The sequence below is a fragment of the Chelonia mydas genome, chromosome 4, assembly GCF_015237465.2.
Source record: "Chelonia mydas isolate rCheMyd1 chromosome 4, rCheMyd1.pri.v2, whole genome shotgun sequence".
NCBI classification, from domain to species: domain Eukaryota; kingdom Metazoa; phylum Chordata; order Testudines; family Cheloniidae; genus Chelonia; species Chelonia mydas.
This window is the reverse complement of record NC_057852.1, coordinates 127,775,625-127,794,726: the sequence shown is the minus strand read 5'-3', so window position 1 is coordinate 127,794,726 and position 19,102 is coordinate 127,775,625. Positions and strand designations below refer to the sequence as shown.

Below are 19,102 nucleotides of genomic sequence, written 5' to 3'. Positions count from 1 at the left end.
CCAGATTATTTGGTCTGATGCCCAAAATGGATTCCCCTTCCTAGATTCCTTCCTAAAGATAAAGCTAAGTAATGCCTCGCCTTTTAAAATAACCAGTCTTCATGGATACACTGATGAGCCTAGCAAGATCTCCATGATTTTTGATCTTAAAGAAGCCTCTTGTCACAGTACTTATGCAACATGCTCCCTCTCTCAAGGCTAGAGCTGACTGTTTCAGAGGGAAGGGAAGGATATTTAGCGCAAAAATCTCAGCATCCCTGATAGGAGAAGCTGCTCCCTGCTCCACACACTGGCATGCCGGAATACAATGGGACTGTGCCGTGCTAGGTTACAGGCAATTGCACTAATTATTTCACATTCACCATCTTTTCTAGTTACATTGATTATAAATTTAAGGCAAAGGTGGCGACTCTCTGTTGAAGGGTATGCTGCTACTTTAAGAGAACAGAGAAATAGAGAGTACTTATATATATATAGTTTACCAAAGAACATGGGATCAGTGCTACTTATAGATACACACGCACTGCCTATGAATGTGAGATTCTTAAATATCCACATGAAAACAAACCATTCTATTCTGTGCTATAGATTAGTTAGGTCCACATCTCCCCCTCTCCCCCCGAGCACTCTCTGCTGCACTGTCTCCCCGAATCCAGCCTCATGGCATCACACTGGCGTGGGGGTGGTGGGTATGCAGATCAAGACAGCTGAGTTATGTTCTTTGCCTTCTGTCCCCATGGAGAATCCCCAGACTAGATTACACGGACCGAGGCTGTATTATCTTCTCCATAGAGTTCCTAGGTGGGGGTCCTGAGTGAAGCCAAGGCCAGAGCAGTCCTGATAGTGGGGCTTCAGTGAAGCAGTATTTCCAGAAAGGATGCCAGGGACCAGGACTATTGTGGTTGCACCGGATGCCGGGGAGCAGAGCTTCTGGCCTTTCCCATGGTAGATGGGGCTAGAACATCTGCTTCCCTCAGTGATGCAACACAAGGAACAAAGCTTGGATCAGCATGGAGGAATCTCCTAAAGGGATTCTCACAGAAATTCCCTCCCTCAGAGCCCTCTCCTCAGGGCTTAAAGCAGGGGGAGATAATCTGGGCCCTGGGTTTATAAAGTAACATTTTATCACCATTAAAATAGGAGAACCCCACAGTGAATGCTAGGAGAATGAGGGAGCTGGAAGAAGAATGCTCTGGCTTCCATGTCTGATTTTACTATACAGCTCTCTTGCTCTGTGGGGCATTTACATCATATGGAGTTGTCTCTCTTATTTCCAGCTGCTAAATTACATCAAAGACTGCTGTAAACTCATTAAATGCTCCTACCGTTTTTCCATGTAAGCATTTCCTGGATTTGCTACAAGGGACATTATTGCAATGGCGCGTGGGAGGAGCCATCACACACAGGAAGGGACATGTCTTATGAACCTTCACAGTATTTAAATATGGTTCATGCTATGAAAGTGCTTGAGAAGCCCTATCCCATTGCTTTAAAACAATGGGTATTTAAAACATTATTTTTAAAAAAAATCTGCTAGCATCATCTCGGGGGGTGGGGTATTCAAAAATGCAAATAATTCCTGTAGATTGCTTTTACCAGGAACAGGACTGCAAATGACTTAGTACATGTAATGCAAAAGCAGGGTATGATGAAAATAGTAAAGCTATTGTTTTAATTATTTCCATTTAAATATATTTACAGACATGCATTACATAAAAGGCAAATCATGAAGGTGTGGTATTGGCTTGGTGGCTTGGCTGAATGACTCATACCTGCCTAACATTCAGTGAGGATGAGGGAAGATGAATGAGGTCTGTGGTCTCATACTGCAAGGTTGTAACTCTGACCTAGGCTTTTCCATTCTTCCTGCACAAACTGTGCACCTTCTAACTTACTGGGTGACAGAATGAACACGAGACAACTCGTCCACAGGAACTGGACTCACACAAAGCTAGCATTCCCAGAGTCCCAAGCAGGAAGAAGCTTGTTCATGGTAAAACAACCTGCTGAGAGGTAAGAGAGAACAAGAATGGTCATATTTAGGGCCCTAAAAACGCGTCACGGACCATGAAATCTGGTCTTTTGTTCACTTTTACCCTATACTCTACAGATTTCTCCAGCATTTCTCAAACTGGGGGTCCTGACCCAAAAGGGGGGGTAGCAGGGTTATTGTAGGGGGGGTTGCTGTATTGCTACCTTTCTGCACCGCCGTCAGAGCTGGGTGGCTGGAAAGTGGCAGTTGCTGGCCAGACGCCCAGCTCTGAAGGCAGCACCCAGCTACCAGCAGCCCAGAAGGATGTCAATACCGTACCACGCCACCCTTACTTCTGCACTGTTGCCTTCAGAGCTGGGCGGCTGAAGAGCGGTGGCTGCTGGCCGAGGGCCCAGCTCTGCAGGCAGCAGTGGAGAAGTTAAGGGTGGCAATATCGTACCACGTCATCCTTACTTCTGCACTGTTGCCGCCGGTCGGCGCTGCCTTCAGAGCCGGGCTCCCGGCCAGCAGCCGCCGCTCTCCAGCCGCCCAGCTCTGAAAGCAGCGCCGCCGCCAGCAGCAGAGTGGAAATAAGGGTAGCAGTACTGTGACCCCCATACAATAGCCTTGCAACCCCCCGCAGCTTCCTTTGGGGTCAGGACCCTACAGTTACAACACCGTGAAATTTCAGATTTAAATAACTGAAATCATGAAATTTACAATTTTTTAAATCCTATGACCATGAAATTGACCAAAATGGACGGTGAATTTGGGAGGGCCCCAGTCATACTGGGTCAGACCAATCGTCCATTTAGCCCAGGATCCTGTCTTCCAACAGTGGCCGGTGCCAGAAAGGATTCAGAGGGAATGAATGGAACAGGGCAATTATCAAGTGATCCAGCTTGTTGTCCAGTTCCAGCTTCTAGAAGTCAGAGATTTAGGGACACCCAGAGCATGGAGCTGCATCCCTGACCATCCCTAACTGCCATTCATGGACCTATCCTTCATGAACTTATCTAATTCTTTTTTAAACCCAATTATACTTTTAGCCTTCACAACATCCCCTCTTAACGAATTCCACAGGTTGACTGCATTGTGTGAAGTGCTTCCTTACGTTAGTTTTAAACCTCTTGCCTATTAATTTAATTGAGTGACCCCTGATCCTTGTGAAAGGTAAATAACACTTCCCTATTCACTTTTTCCATATCAGTCATGATTTTATAGACCTCCATCATATCCCCCCTCCGCGTCATCTCTTTTCTAGATTTAGATGAACTGTTCCAGGCTTTTTAATCTCTCCTCATATGGAAGCTCTTCCAGTCCCCTAATCATTTTTGTTGCCCTTCTCTGCACCTTTTCCAGTTCTAATATATCTTTTGTGAGATGGGGCGACCAGAACTGCATGCAGTATTCAAGGGATGGGTGTACCATGGATTTATATAGTGGTATTATATTTTCTATCTCATTATCTATTCCTCTCCTAATGGTTCTGAACATTGGTAGCTTTTTTGCCTGATGTTGCACATTGAGCAGATGTTTTCAGAGAACTAGCCATGATGATGCCATGGTCTTTTTCTTGAGTAGGAACTGCTAATTTAGATCCAATCACTTTGTATGGAGAGTTGGGATTGTTTTCCAACATACAATACTTTGCACTTAAGAGCCCAGATGCCAGGGAACAGCTCCACTCAGACATCATCAACTTTATCAGTCTCCAGCTGGGAGACCCTAATCAAACGCACTGACATGGGAAAGCATCACTTACTGCATCAAAGCAAGATAAAGACCCCACGCATGTAGCCAGAAAGGGAAAACTTTGATTGGTGTTCTCACTGCATTCGACATCATAAAACACATGCAGCGTGGGGAAAGCAGCAGGCAGAGCTCGAAGCTAGTCCAACATTGAAGAAAGCACATGGGTTCCATATATGGGAAAAGCAGCAGGCAGAGCACTAAACAGGCCCAGGTGCTTGGTCCTGCTCTGCTTTCTTTGTGCCACTCAGGCAATTCAAAGGAAATGGCCCACAAGGTGCCAGCTAGGGAGATCCTGGAGGAAGGGCCAGGGGGCCTAGAGGCAGTATAGCTAGCTCCTGCGTTACCAGCAGCAACAGTCCAGGAGGCACAGTCAGCAAGCATTACACTCCAGCTCTCCTCAGGTGGATGACAGTCTTTTTAGGGACTATCAGCTGCCATGGGTTAGAAGCTGGCCCTTGCAGGCCAGGATGGAGCCAGACGGAGTACTAGAGAACAAAAAACAGTTCCCTGGTAATTCCTATCTCTGCCCCCAGGCCTGAGCATATTTTGATTACACAGGAGAATCTGGGACAAAGTTCCTACCTACTTAATACAAATGGCACTATTTGTGTGTTATGAACAATTCTCTGTTCAGGACACCACAGAAATTAGCTTTTGTTTATGCTGATCCCGCTGCACCAGCATTATAGATAGCACTGTATGTTACAAAGTGGAAAGCTACAATAACATTTTTTAAAATTACATTTACATCATTTTTCTTTACAGTACACATGCTATTTTGCTGAAATGCCAAAATAAAGCAATTCCACTCAAGATAAAGGTTAAAAGTAACTTCACCGAGACTAAAAACCTACATTAAAAATAATATCCTCACCCGTTTATTGTTGATTTCACCACTTAGCCTCGTTTTTTTAACTCAGTATGAATACAATTTAATTGCAGAAGAAGTCACACACACAGCTCTATTTTTTCCACACACATACTGAACACATATTCAAAGTTTAATGTGTGTCTTGGTTTGCTCCTCTTGTCTCACTCAGAGCGTCCATTGCCACTGAGCCCAAGTCCATCTCTTAAATCGGACGAAACAGGGATGCAAAAATGTAGATTTCTCAGTGATGTTCTCCTCTGTCGTGCATTGTACTAGTGCATTCAACCAGTGTGTCAGAATTCAATCAGATAAGCTGGGGGGGGGGATTATTACACAATACAGAAATATATTTTTACATGTATCTTAACATGCCATATGGCTGCTTGCCCTACTATAGTACAGTGCAATAAATACAAATATATTCACACTAGAAAAGTTTTAACTGCCATGATCTACATCTGGTTTATGAGTACAAATTCACCTAGTCAACAATATAACAAACTGAGCAGGAAAAAGTGGCATTGGCAGTAATAGTCTAGTACGAAACGCAAGGCTAGAAGCAAAGTGTTTTCAAGCTACAGAAAATTTGCTAGCTTCTAATATGAGGATGTAGGGCCCAATCCTGCAAGGTGCAGCTTTGTGATCAGTAGATTGCATCAGAACATGGGTTGGTTTTTTTTCCAATTTAACAATGAATACTCTGACAGTTTATTTGGCTTTGCTAACCGTTTATAAATAACACACTATGTCTATTAAACTATACAGCAACATGACATTTATAGCCTAATCCTGAATACAAAGTTCAAAGAACATGACTACAAAGGCCAAAGAGCAAGTGTCATTGACTAAAAGCATTTCCACTTAGAACTCCATTTTATTGAATATTCTGTTACACAAACATTTCTTGATCACGAAAGCAAAAGGAACAGGATTCCCTGTTCCACTCCATTCCAGTAGTAATTTATCCATACACCACTTTTATAAATTAGTGATGGAATTTAACAGTTAGCCCCTCAGGGCTATATATTTATATATTTTATATATATGCACATTTACTTTGAGTTCTATGTAAAAATTGAAAAAATGTTTGAAAGAAAACTCAGAATATATCACAGCTTTTTTTTCCCAGGAAAAAAAAAATTAGTTTTATAACACTATTCAATTTATCAAACTTTTTCGGAAGTATTTACTTTGAATTATGTACACATTACTGGAAATAAAACTTTTTCCACAAACATTCCTTAGGGTGACAGTTATCAACAGGATGACAGAAGAATAGCAGGATGAATATTAAACATATTGAGGGGAGAAGAGGGAGGAGGTGATCGGTTTATACTTTAAAAAGTCACCATATAATTAAGTACAAAAACCTGCATTGAATGACAACTGCTGGTGTAGAAACTTGATCAGATATGGAGACCAAGAGTATAGTAAAGCTCTATGGTAATATTATTTCTGTAGCATTTCCACTCTGTATGTATATACTAAACGTTGGCAAAGTTTCTGTAGCATTAGCTTATACAAACACAGGAGTCCTCAGTCTGCTGCATAAAATGGAACAAGTGTTTTTAATTCTTCTGAAATGCACCCGTAATTCAGAGTGTCACTTACAAACGGCATATTGAATCACTTCTTCAGAAAAATATCTGTTTGGCATCTCCAGGACTCTGTTCCATTGGACAATAGGGGCATTTTAATCTAGAGACAAAGACAACGTGTTAGGGTTGTTCTAATATGACAGCCTGCAGCGGAGCCGCAACTGCAATTACTGGACATCTCCATTTGTTTTCACATGTTGAAATAACAGACCACTAGGAATTTACATTAATTATTATTTATATTATAATAGCACCTAGTTCTCAATTATATTTGATAGGGTAGGCAGGAAAAGGAGACTAGATAGCCCTTTCTGCATAATGCTTTCCTCAGCTCCACTGAACAGATCCCCTCGCTATAAAGCAGGGGTGGGCAAACTTTTTGGCCCGAGGGCCACATCGGGGTTGCGAAACGGTATGGAGGGCCGGGTAGGGAAGGCTGTGCCTCCGCAAACAGCCTGGCCCCTGCCCCCATCCACCCTCCGACTGCCCCCCTCAGAACCTCCGACCCATCCAACCTCCCCTGTTCTTTGTCCCCTAACCGCCCCCTCCTGGGACCCCACCCCCTATCCAACCCACCCTGCTCCCTGTCCCCTGACTGCCCTGACCCCAATCCACACCCCCGCCCCCGACAGGCCCCGCAGGACCCCCGACCCATCCAACCGCCCCCACTCCTTGTCCCCTGACCACCTCCTCCTGGGACTCCTGTCCCTAACTGCCCTCCCCCAGGACTTCCCCCCCATCCAACCCCCCTTGCTCAGTCTCCTGACCGCCCCGAACCTCCACCCCATCCAACCGCCATCTGTCTCCTGACTGCCCCCCAGGACCTCCTGCCCATTATCCAACCACCACCCCCACACTGCCCCCTTACCAGGCCGCTCAGAGCAGCAGGACAGGCTTATTGGAAAGCCTGGGAGGTGAGCAGGCGCAAGCCACGCTACCCACATGGTGGCATAACTCCGGGGGAGGGGCCGGGGGCTAGCCTCCCTGGCCAGGAGCTCAGGGGCCAGGCAGGACTGGACATGGCCCGTAGTTTACCCATCTCTGCTACAAAGGGACTCTAGCCAGAGTTAGAATAATTTTTTTAAAGATGTAGTTGCTACTTACCTTATTATTCATGCCTAGATTATTAAAAATGAAGAAGTTAGATTTTAAAATTCATTCTTTATCCTGTGTGGTTGCTTGCTGCATTTTGCTCAGTTTGGGCTATGAAATTAGACCGGCCACTTACAGTTAACGTCTAGACAGTTTCATGGACTGCCTCTCATGCACTAACACAATGCTATTCCGCTGGGGTTTCTAACCCAGCAGTGAATATGAAAACCAGAACACATCCAAGATTTTCATTTGAAAAAACCCAGCAACATTTTCTATTTGGTTTCACAAAACCCTCGTATTACAAAAATCTAAGTTTGGGCCTAAATTAACGTTATAGTGTATTTATATTGTGCAGCTCTCTATGCTTTACTGATGCGGTGTGTCCTAAAGTGGAATTACCAGTAGTTGTACAGGTTCCCTTCCTAAAAAGTACTTTCCTTATTTCCTGCATTCCTTCCTGCCCCCTCCACATCTAAGTAGTTAATGAATAACATGAAATCACCATTGCAAGAAATATTCATCTGCTCAAAGTTATTTGATTATCCTAGTTTCCTCCAAGGATCTCCCCCAACTGACCCCTTTCCTTTTTTCTGTTTAATTTGTTTGGTGTGTAATTAACCTTGCTCTCCACGGAAAACCCAATGCATAGAAAACCTGAGCCTTCATACAGCAATAATTAATAGGTACTTATAGTTTCTGTAAAATGGAAGGATAATTTTTCAAAGTGATGTAATCCTATCTACTGAGATTCTTATATCAGGTCCTTCAGTGTCATATAAGAGAATAATATACAGCCAACTCACTCGTTCTTATTCTAGTGCACCAACAATGCTATCCTGCTTTGAAGTCAGCCACCAGAATTTCAACTAGCTTCCCACCCATGCTGCCTTTATGGAGTCTTCTCTCACCCCAAACTCACTCTTTTAACCTTAAAATTGGTCCCTGCCCACACTTTGCTAATAGGGAAAGAATGAGACTTACTTGCTGCCATTAAACATTTTATTCAGAGCGTCTCTTGATATAATATGACCACAGACCAGTTTCATAGGTGGATTATTATCTGTTGTTTGCTGACGAAGAATGGGACAGGCAAATATTGAGTGATACCAGCACTTTTTACCAAGGTCCACTTCAATCTGTATAAAAGAATACAGTAATTAAAATCACCATGTATCTTGTGTAACTGCATTTCCAGCAGACAGTCATCACCACTCTATACAGGGCCATTAAACACATTTCCATATAACTTTAAGTACACCGGAATCACTTGTGCTGATGAGTGGGAAGCCTTCAGCCAGAAATATCTCAGAGTGATCTTAAATTAAACTGTTTTCTGTTTTTGCAAAGCAGAGCATAGTGCTGGCACACCACTTGTAGGTACGCATTGTAGAACAAACCAGCACTGGCAGGGAAATGGACCTGGAAATGGATGATCCCACAGGACTTATCTGTTCTAGGCAGAGATTTCCAAAGCTGGCTAAAGGATTTGATGACTAATTTCCATTAGAAATTAACTAGAATGGATTATCCACATTCCTAAAGTGCTTTTAAAACTCCCACCACTAACACATTTATGATTCAGATCAAAAGTCTTGGGATCACTCCAGTCAGAGGCCAATGCAGAAGATACAAGTCCAGGCAAAAATTCTTCCACCACTCCTCAGGCAGGGGGATTGTATGATTTCAGGAAGAGATGAATGCAAAGACAGAGAGAGAAAAATGTGGCTCAGTGGTTTTAGGCAAAGGACTGGGGACTAGGAACTCCCAACCTCTAATCCTGGCTAACACTGGTGCTTCTGATTGAGTCCTTTAACCTTGGTATTACTTAACCTCTCAGGGGTGTGGTGAAAATGGATTAGGCAGTGTTTGTGAAGTGTTTAGACTATGCAAGAAGCTATATACGTACTGTTAACGAATCCACATCTGCTGGATGATCCTTTGCTAAACCACTTTCTTTCCAGTGATTCTTTTGGGACTGGTTACCCATCTCAGACCAGATTCCACAGTCACAATTATAAAAAGCAATACTGGACTGGTCCCAACAGACACTTTGGTGCCACACATGGATCCTCATCACAACTACAGTCAGGAATGCCACGTCTACTGCTGCCCAGCTCAATGCCTGAAAAGTTTTCTCCTTCTCAAAGCAGGAGCAGAGAGCCTTGAACAGTTTCATAGGCATGGTCACACGGATTTTGCTATGAACAAGCTCCTCCAGAATTGTGTCTGTGGGTCCCAATTCAGTCCACCAATCATACAACGATGCCATTCCTGGTCATTTCAAGCCCACCTAGTATTGTGGCAGTACTCCAGCAAGCTGTGGGTGGAGCTCAGGCCTGGCTGAACAATGGGAATATAACAATCTGATTTTTTTCCTCCCCATTTTTACAGCAGCATACACTCCTGGCTGTTTTAGCAGTTACACAGTTGACTTTTGGGGTGAAATAAAATCCATACACACTTTCAGTGTAAGAGAAATTCAAAAGGCTTGCTCACTGTCCGAATCCCTGTCTGTCTGAAAGTACAGAACATACTTACCGGCAATTCATCTTTCTGGTTCCAAACTCCAGTGCACTGTCTTTGTTCGATCACAGCTTTGATATTAATTAAAGCTGGCAATGCTACACAACCTGCTGAAAAACTGCAGAAGGCACAGAAATGTTAGCACAGGATGCTGTTTTAAAATAAATATTTCGCACAGCTCTACTTCATTAGTAAGTTACTGGGGACAAAAGACTGTCATATTTCCTCAGTCCATTCTTGCCTTCTGTATTACTACCCAACAAGTAAGACTGCAGGTTGCTGGGATTCTGTTATGTTCAACAAGCTGAAGGGTAACAATTTGAGCGAAGCACATCAATAATCTGATTTACGGTACCATTTGTTTTGGTATTGTGACGGGGCAAGGCCAGATGTCTATAGAAAAGTAGTGGGAGATAGTAGATATATTAGCTCCAGGCTAAACAAATCCCTGGTACCAGGATAAGTGAAATGGCAGCTGTTCCAGGTCAATTAAGACACCTGGGGCCAATTAAGAACTTTCCAGAAGGCAGGGAGAAGGCTAGGTTGATTGGGACACCTGAAGCCAATCAGGGGCTGGCTGAAACTAGTTAAAAGCCTCCCAGTCAGTCAGGTGGGTGTGCATGTCAGGAGCTGTGGGAGGAAGTTGTGCTGTTGGAGAGGCTGAGTAGTACACACCATATCAGGCACAAGGAAGGAGGCCCTGAGGTAAAGGTGAAGTTGAGCTTGAGGAAGTGAGGGCTGATGTGGGGGAAGTAGCCCAGGGAATTGTACATGTCATGTTTCTAAAAGGTCAGCTACTATAGCTGATGCTATTAGGGTCCCTGGGCTGGAGCCCGGAGTAGAGGGTGGGCCCTGGCTCTCCTCCCCCACCTTTGCCCCCTGATTAATCACTGAGACTGGGAGACAACAGAGACTGTGCAAAGAAGGATAACTTCTCCTCACCTCCCTCGCTGGCTTATGATGAAAATGGCTCAGTAGACTGTGACCCTTATCTCTAGAGAGAGAAGGGTTACGTGCAGGGTCACAGTGAGCCTCTGAGACTAGCGAAATCCGCCAGGAAACGTGGGACCCATGGAAGGAAGGACAGAGCTTTGTCACAGTATCCACTGTCCAAGAGAAAAAGGGGACTGGAAACGACACAGCTTTACATGTGGTCAAGAGACTGTTACATAACTGGCATGGCCAAAATGTGATCTGAATGCAGCCTAAGGAGTTGTACGTACATGGACCACAATCAGACCTTTAATAGTCTGCTAGTGTAACTTCAAGAGACTCCAGATCTCACTACCTACGGTCCCTGGGATTAAGATGTACAAGGAGTCTCCACAGAATGGAGCTGAGGAAGGTAATGCAACCTGCTCTGTTTATGTTGCAAATGTGGTCTTCAGCTGGGCTAAGATTGGGTGCCACACAGAGTCTGTTCCAGGAGCTTCCTGTTACCCCAGTATATTCTATTACTTTGCAGTACTCCATGAGGTTGCCACAATAAGTGTGGAAATGATTTTCGGCAAACTATCAGGAAAGTCTGAATATTTTGCACTGAGTGTACATTTACCCCCTGCAACAAATTAACGGAGGACAGGAAGGGGAGCCAAGAGTTCTAATCCCAGCTCTGCTATTGACGTGCTATGTTGCTTTGGCAAAGTCACGTCACTATTTGTGCCAGTTTTATCATCTGTGAAAATAATACTTGCTCCTTCACAGGAGCTTTGAGAGGTTTAGTTAATAAAATGCTTTTAGAACAATGCCTCTGGCAGGGTCGTCTGTGGGGACTACACCTGGAACCTCTGGATCTAAAAGCATGAGCCTGTAGCATCTAAGCCACTTCGGGGGGGGGGGGGGGAATTGCATGCAGGGCCATGAATGTAGGGCTGGGGTGTGGGAGGGAGTGCAGTGTGCAGGAGGGGGCTCAGGGCAAGAGGTTGGGGTGCAGGAGGGGGCTCAGGGCAGGGGGCTGGGGTACAGGAGGGGGCTCAGGGCAGGGGGTTGGGGTGTGGGGTGCAGGAGGGTTCGGGGTGCGGGCTCTGGCCCAGCACCCCTTACCTTGAGCGGCTCCAGGGTGGCAGCAGCGTGCAGCGGGGCTAAGACAGGCTCCATGCCTGCCCTGGCCCCACGCCACTCCCAGAAGTGGCTGGCACCATGTCCCTACAGCCCCTGGGGGAGGGGAAGGAAGAGGGCTCCATGCGCTGCCCTCCCCTCGGGTACCTCCCCCGAAGCTCCCATTGGGCGCGGTTCCCGGCCAATGGGAGCTGCGGGGGGCAGTGCCTGCAGGCGAGGGCAGCGCGCGGAGCCCTCTGCCCACCCCCACCCCCAGGGGCTGCAGGGACGTAGTGCCGGCTGCTTCTGGGAGCAGCGCGGGGCCAGGGCAGGCAGGGAGCCTGCCTTAGCCCCACTGCGCCACGGGGCTGGTAATCCCAAGGGCCATCGTTTGCCCACCCCTGATCTAAGCTAAAGAATCAGATCCATTACCTCAGACACAGTAGCCAATTCAAACCATTATCTGTGCTCCAGCCAGTAGGGGGAGACCAATAGCTCCAGCATTAGCCTATATTACACTTGGAAGATTTATATTCTGCACAAACAAAAGCACCAGCTCACTTAGTAGTCCTAAAAGAACACATCTGTGAGGGATGTCAGAGAGCCTTCTGAAAACTAACAGTAGCTAAAATAAATTGATTTAGCACATGATAATTTATCTGGATTGCAGTAGTGCTTAAAGGGCCCCGATTCAAAGCCCACTGAATCCAATGGGAGTCTTTCCACTGACTTCAATGGGTTTGGAACAGGCTCAAGGGCCCCAATAAGATTGGATCCTCATTGTTGTAAGCCACTGAACAGCCATAAAAAGAGAAATGGTGATGCACCAAAATTTTAGAAAATGAAATTTTGTAGGCAGACTTCTATTTCAAACTGGTCTAATTTTTAAAGTATTTGCTACGTACGTGCAGTAGCCACATTTTAGAGCAGTCTTGTTTATGCCATGAATGTCAATAACACATGCACAATAAAAACATCACAGTTCAACTGATTTCACTTTGGGCCCAAAACGGCTGTCTAATCAACACAAGTATCAATAAAAGGGAGGGGATTTTTCCACCTCAGTGGTAGCAACGCATACACTTGTGCTGATAATGAACTGTGCACATTACTCAGTCAATGCATGGGCCATTAAAATGTCAGTGAGTGACTATTAACTCACTGGATATTGTTCTGGGAGGAAAAAAGATGGACTAAAAATCTACTACAGGGACACAAATTCCTTAGTGCTCATTTTTACATCCACAAATTAAAATTAATCAATAAAACGCTGCTACAGAAGGATGTAGATGCAGGCGTACTTTTCCTTTCCATTCTGCCGCTCCTTTCCAATGAGCCTGGCTCCAAAAGAAATGGATCCACTGAAAATCATTTAATACTATTACTTGGCAGATATTAATGAAATGTCTGAAGTGCTGCTGTAGTGAGTTTGTACCTCTTTAAAAGTGGTCAGCTAAGCAGGAATGTAACTAACAGTCACAAGCAAGCAGATAACCAAGAAAAACAATAGTGGTACTTCCATAGGATTGAGTCCACTGAAAGATAAAACCCATCTCTCATTTCTCATCTAACCTCTACAGTGCATTTGGGGGATGTACAGCTCAAAGTCCGAGTGATGGTTAATTCTTCACTATCTGGGTAAAGGGTGGTTTATGATTTGACTGCTGTCGGCCACTATACTTGTAAAGAAAAATTAGATTTCGGTATTTTCAGATAAACACAACGTTAATATTCACCACAGAGCTCGGAAACACCAGTTCCCGTGAAAGTGCAAGATTTCATCTTTGCAAATCTTGAATTCCCATGAGTGGCTGTAAATTTTACCTGCTGAAATCACCTTCTAGCATATTTAGAAACAGAACTTCAACACAGAACCAATGCAAAGTGAGAAAACTGAATTGAAGATAACAAAATTGACTAGAAGTGTTAGCAAGTAGATAACTGGTTCAGGCTTTTTCATTTTTAAGTGTCAAGTTGTGGTACCAGTCTTCACACACTTGTCCTAAGATCAAAGTAGCTGGTTGCTGCCTCATCTTTAATATGGATGTGTAATCTATAGCATCTTAAGAATCCCAGCATACAATGTTCCACTTTGAGCTGAATAGAAGGCCATTTGGCCACACTGCATGCTGGAATCTATAGTCTTACAACTGGCTATATTTAATGCACATTAGGCAAGTCTCTTGCATTCCTGTCAAGTTAGCACTGCAGCCTGCAGCTGGGAAAAGATTAGACACGCTGGCCTTCAAAACATTTCAATGGGAGATAGCATACCTAACACTCAGAGGTGATTCAACCGAGAGACCCAGGAGAGCACAGGCGTCCCTTGTAAAGATGTCACAGATGTCTGCCCACTGATTTGCATCTAGTAGATGAACGTACGGAGAGTTCTCTATACCCTGTCTCAAGTACACCAGGCTGCCCATCAAAACCTGAATATCTGTGAAGGACAAAAAACAAAACTTTAGCTGTTACATTTCACATTGTTTTATGCTACAATGGGAAGATTAGTCTGAGCTTTTCCCCTTGACACAGGAAAAAAAAGTCATTTTAATGTATACCGAGTCAGCGATTATCAGCTGTGTTACAAGAGATTCAGAAATATACACACACTTCAGTACCAAATATGGGTATGATCAGCACGGAATAGATATCTTTCTGTAACCAGAACAGACCGCAGTGCTATGGAATAGACTGCATTATTTTTGCACTTCTGCTATCACCTGCACTCTGCCCCCACCAACCTGCTTCTACCGGGTCTACTTGCAATGTGCCAAATGTCTGAGCAGCTTTCAGATGTCAGGTTCTGCTTATTTAGAGAGGCTGTTACAAAACATGTTACTTTTCCCCTACCAACAGGTGGTCGGACCCTGGATGAGGTTGGAGCACAGATTATTAGTCCAAGGTCCAGGACTACAGACAGTTTTTAGATCAGATGTCTCACAAATTACTCAGACAAATGATGCCGGAGCAGGAATTCCACTCTTCAACAGGATATGAATCGATCTCTAACTCTGGCGCAGCAGAAACACTGGGGTCAAGACAGCTGGATTTATAGAAATATACTCTTCCTTTTTTAAGATCATTTGCTGAGGTTTTTACAATGTCTTCATACGAATTTCTCTCCCTGCCCAGACAGCTGCACTCATGTTAATAGGGCAATCTCTCTATACAGGCAGAGGGATATGAAAAACTAGTACTGATGAAGTTTTCAAGGCTCCCTAACACTTTTCAAAAGTAGTTCTTCTGTAAGCTTTGTGAAGAGAGAGCCTGGAGTGCTGGGCCTGGGGCAAGATCTGAGGCCTAAACCAGAGGCTTTGAACCAAAGTCTGGCCATGCATTAAAGCAGATGCTTACAAGTTCACTGTCCAGCCCATGAACTTGGCAAAGTTGTTGTTAGTGTACTATGCACTAGATATTTACATAAGATAAGATGGTTTGACAAAATAACCAATAGAGATGTTTTGTCCAAGATATCAGGAACAAGGGGAGGTAACAAACGGATGTCATGAAATACGTAAAGTGGTGTGTAAATTGTGTGTTCCAGTTGTTTGTCTCAGCCTAGAAATGTCAGGGTACTTTGCCGTACCTCCTTTGTCCAGCCTAGGGGGCAGCAGAAAGCCCCGCAGCTGACTGAGCTGAATCCATTGTAACGAGCATACATGCGTTAGTGTAACTGTAGACATTGATCCAGGGAGCTAATACCGTGCTTCGTGGACAACAAACTCGGCTGAGCGCCTTCACCCTCGAATTGTGCCTGTGGTCTTCCTTTATGAGTCTGCTGAACTCACCTGCTGCACGAGCTACTAATAACATTGAAGCTACAAGGATAGAAGCACTGAGCAGCCTAAACGGTGCTACCGAGGCAATGACATTCCAACCTCCCGCACTTAACCACCCTGGCTAATACTACTGAGGTCTGTTGAACCCGCTATCTGTGCGGAGCTGGACAGAATGCTGAAAGTACACACGTATCCAAGCCACTACAACATAAACAGAGTATACAATGGTACGGAATTAAGCTTTTATTGGCTCTCATTTGGGAATGCATGTTTAACTCACTCCTGGCTTCCCAGCTTGTCGAGAGATCAAGTCACCTGAATCTCACGACAAAAAAACCCTTTATATTCTCACATACAGCTGGAATACCAGACGTCTGCCCAAACAGTATTTATGTGCGTATTTTTGTATACTTTACCCTGGCAATGAATCTATATTAGAGAAGACCTAAATAAAAAGCCCAGCAACATTATAATTATAGTTTGAATATATCTGCTTGTCACCTTTAAAAGATAAAGATAATTCAAGCTACCAGGATGCCGGGACAGTATTCCTGAAGGCGGGGGAGGGGGGCGAATTTACATTTCAAGATACGGTGACAAGTTTCAAAAGCATTAAGGTTCTGTGTTAGCTTGTTCGAAAAAGCTAGCTACTTGTGGGAGATGCTGCAAAGCAAAGAGGAATCAGAGGAGTGGGAATGCAAGTGGGTGGGAGAGATGAGAAGGCTAAAGAAGAGTGGAAGAGAGAAAAGCAAAATATCCGGTGAGTGACTTTAAAAAAGTCAATTGAATAATATATTCAGGTTGTCTCTCCTCCCAATCCTACCTCCGCAGTGGATAGAATGTCAGCGTCAAACCTGATCAATATCACATTCTACTAGTTGTAGCCTATAAAGATTATACAAGCTTTAAACTAGGATGTAGGAAGTGTGAAAAGAAAGACAGATTGACACTTCAGATGGAGGAAGATACAGCCAGTCTCACTAACCCATGATTCCCACCCTCTCACTTTCTAGCTAATGTGCTTAAAACATGTATGTAATTATTTTATGGTTGTAATTTCACCTTGGGTTTTCTGGAGAGATGAATACTTAACTCAACATGCCCTTCACTTATTCAATGCTCTATTACCTATGTACAGCTGCTCTTAGCACTTTATTCCTTGTGTTTATTAACAGTCAAGATTTCATTGTGGCATCACAACTTGCTCTTGAATATATTCTAATATGAAGAAAAGGCCTCCACATCTCCCCCTGGAAAAGTAAATAAGTGACTTGATGAAACACAGCAATAGAATACAAAGGCAATTCAAACTGAATGCCAAGTACTCAACGTTACAAATTTAAAAACAACTAAAACTCACTCACCTTTCTGATGGTTTAGAGCAAATGGCTGAAAGTTTTTAGCATATTGCAATGCCTCTCTCTGATTTGCTGTTCCACCCATCAATAAACTAATGAAATATAGCCTGTGTAGTTTAAATTCCAAGGAACTATTCTGGGCCATGAGCATTTCTCGGTTAGATACTGCCCACCTAAAGAAAATTGGGGGAAAAAAATCAGTTTCAGCCTACAGCAGTGCAGAATTGTTAAAATTATAACTTTCATTTCATGGAGCATCTCAGAAAGAATATGGCTCCGTATCCTGCACTTCCATTATAATACTCAGTGCTCAGAGGATCTCAAAACATTTTACAAATAATTAAGCCTCCCACCTCCGGCAAGGAATACATATAAATACAAAGGGATCACTTAATCTACCACTTAAATGCCGCCACTTTTGGGGTTGAATAACGCAGCCCCATTTAACAGCACACAGTAATACTACCCAACAACCCAGGACAGGAAGTATACATCATATATCAAGCTAAAACTGCAGGAGAAGTATAATTAAGCAGAATATAGACCTGGAATTTGACCAAGACACTGGGATTAATACCCATATTGTGTTCCTACAGGATCTTTAATAGCCACAAATTGTCAGGACCTCTATTTTAATTACCATCCAAAGACTCAACCTGTAAGAACGTGGTGCCCCCCTCCATTCTCTAGGTGTCATCTACTGAATCACCAGCATTACGGATGTTCACCGGAGCAGTCCCCACTGGGAGCTCTTTATGACAGATCTTACTAACACCTGACATTTTAAAAAATCTTTCATTTAATAACTGAATTTTGTACTGATTATGCTATTATTCTATTTTCTCTGTTATCTTCAGCTCGAACAATAAAAATAGCCTTGTCAATCTCCCTTTCCTCCTGCCATGCACAATCACAACACTGCAGTGTTTTGAGTTGCAAATGCCACAGCAAAATGTTTATACACAAACCAAATAAAGTGTAATGGAACATTCTAAAGAGTTTCATGGAAACATTTATATTGTTTAGGTTTTATGGAACCTCATTTTGATGTTTTAAACAGGGCTGGACCTAAACCAATCTGATCTTGTCCCTTTAAGAAGCCTTTTGATAAAGCCCAAATTCTAGTAAGATCAGTTACACCTGTCCGTTATTAGTGGCTACCTGCTTTTTATCTGGAGTACCATTAAGCTAGGAGAGCAGCTTTCCACCTCTCAGCAAGGAAGTGATGTAGTCAATAATGTCTTTTACAAGGAAGAGCTGAGTAGGGTCCAGGTGAAATTAACAATCCCAAAAAGCAAGGAAATATATCACCCTACCATATCAAAAACACTTCAGTCACTTAGTGAAAATCACCCGGGTAGGCAGGTCTTACAATCTCCAAACAAGCAAATATAAACTTCCATTTTATTGCAATGAAAGAGTCACAATCCTGACTTAAGCATTGTGGGCTTGAAACCAGAACTATTGACTTGAACTTTTAATGATGCCCGGTGGAAAATATAACCTTCATAATCAGCAGGGAGCCTAGAAATCCGTTTGCCAAGGAAAAATGCAGAATTTGCATTTTTACAGAGAATCTTTAGTTTTTACATTTTGTGAAAAAATAAAAACATATACAGTGGAACGCCATGATTCCGATCTCATTGGAACCAGGGCCAGATTGAATAATCAAAAATTTGGATAATCAGTAGAATTGGCAAAGAGCTTTCTATCCCCTATTTTAAGTTGGCAGGAGGAGGCTAGGGCAGTCAGCCCCAGGTGGCGAGAGCTCGGGTGGTCAGCCCCAGTCGGTAGGGCTGACAACAAGAGCCCCAGCCACCCAGGGTTGACAGCCCGAGCCCCACTACTGTCAGCCCCAAGCGGCTGGTGGTTCAGTTCATATGGAGAGCCGGATAAGGGAGGCTCAAATAAACTGGGTTCTACTGTATGGAATACAGACATAGAAATTTTGGTATACGTAAGAAATACAAATTGCAATTCTATTAATGTTATTATAATGATTGATGGCACTGGTAGGCTTCAAACTTGCTTAAAAATTGTAAAAATAGAACACTGTGTTCAATTGATACCTATATATACACTGTGGTTATGTTTCATTTTAATCAGGGAAA

At 43.6% G+C, this 19,102-nt stretch overlaps 1 protein-coding gene across 3 annotated transcripts in view; it reads right to left on the bottom strand.

Annotated features, from left to right (window-relative positions):
• Window positions 1–4,578: 4,578 nt before the first annotated feature.
• RMND5A (required for meiotic nuclear division 5 homolog A) overlaps window positions 4,579–19,102 on the bottom strand; it is a 44,530-nt gene continuing 30,006 nt past the window's right edge. For 2 of the 3 annotated variants that reach the window (XM_037898301.2, XM_043544876.1), the window contains 5 exons: window positions 16,998–17,164; window positions 14,126–14,291; window positions 9,830–9,932; window positions 8,273–8,427; window positions 4,579–6,296 (listed from right to left, as the gene is read on the bottom strand). In XM_037898301.2, coding sequence (XP_037754229.1) covers window positions 6,233–6,296; window positions 8,273–8,427; window positions 9,830–9,932; window positions 14,126–14,291; window positions 16,998–17,164 — 655 coding nt within the window. In that variant the 3' untranslated portion in view covers window positions 4,579–6,232. Of the gene's footprint in view, window positions 6,297–7,300; window positions 7,315–8,272; window positions 8,428–9,829; window positions 9,933–14,125; window positions 14,292–16,997; window positions 17,165–19,102 lie in introns of all 3 variants that reach the window. The other variant, XM_037898302.2, reaches the window with a different exon arrangement.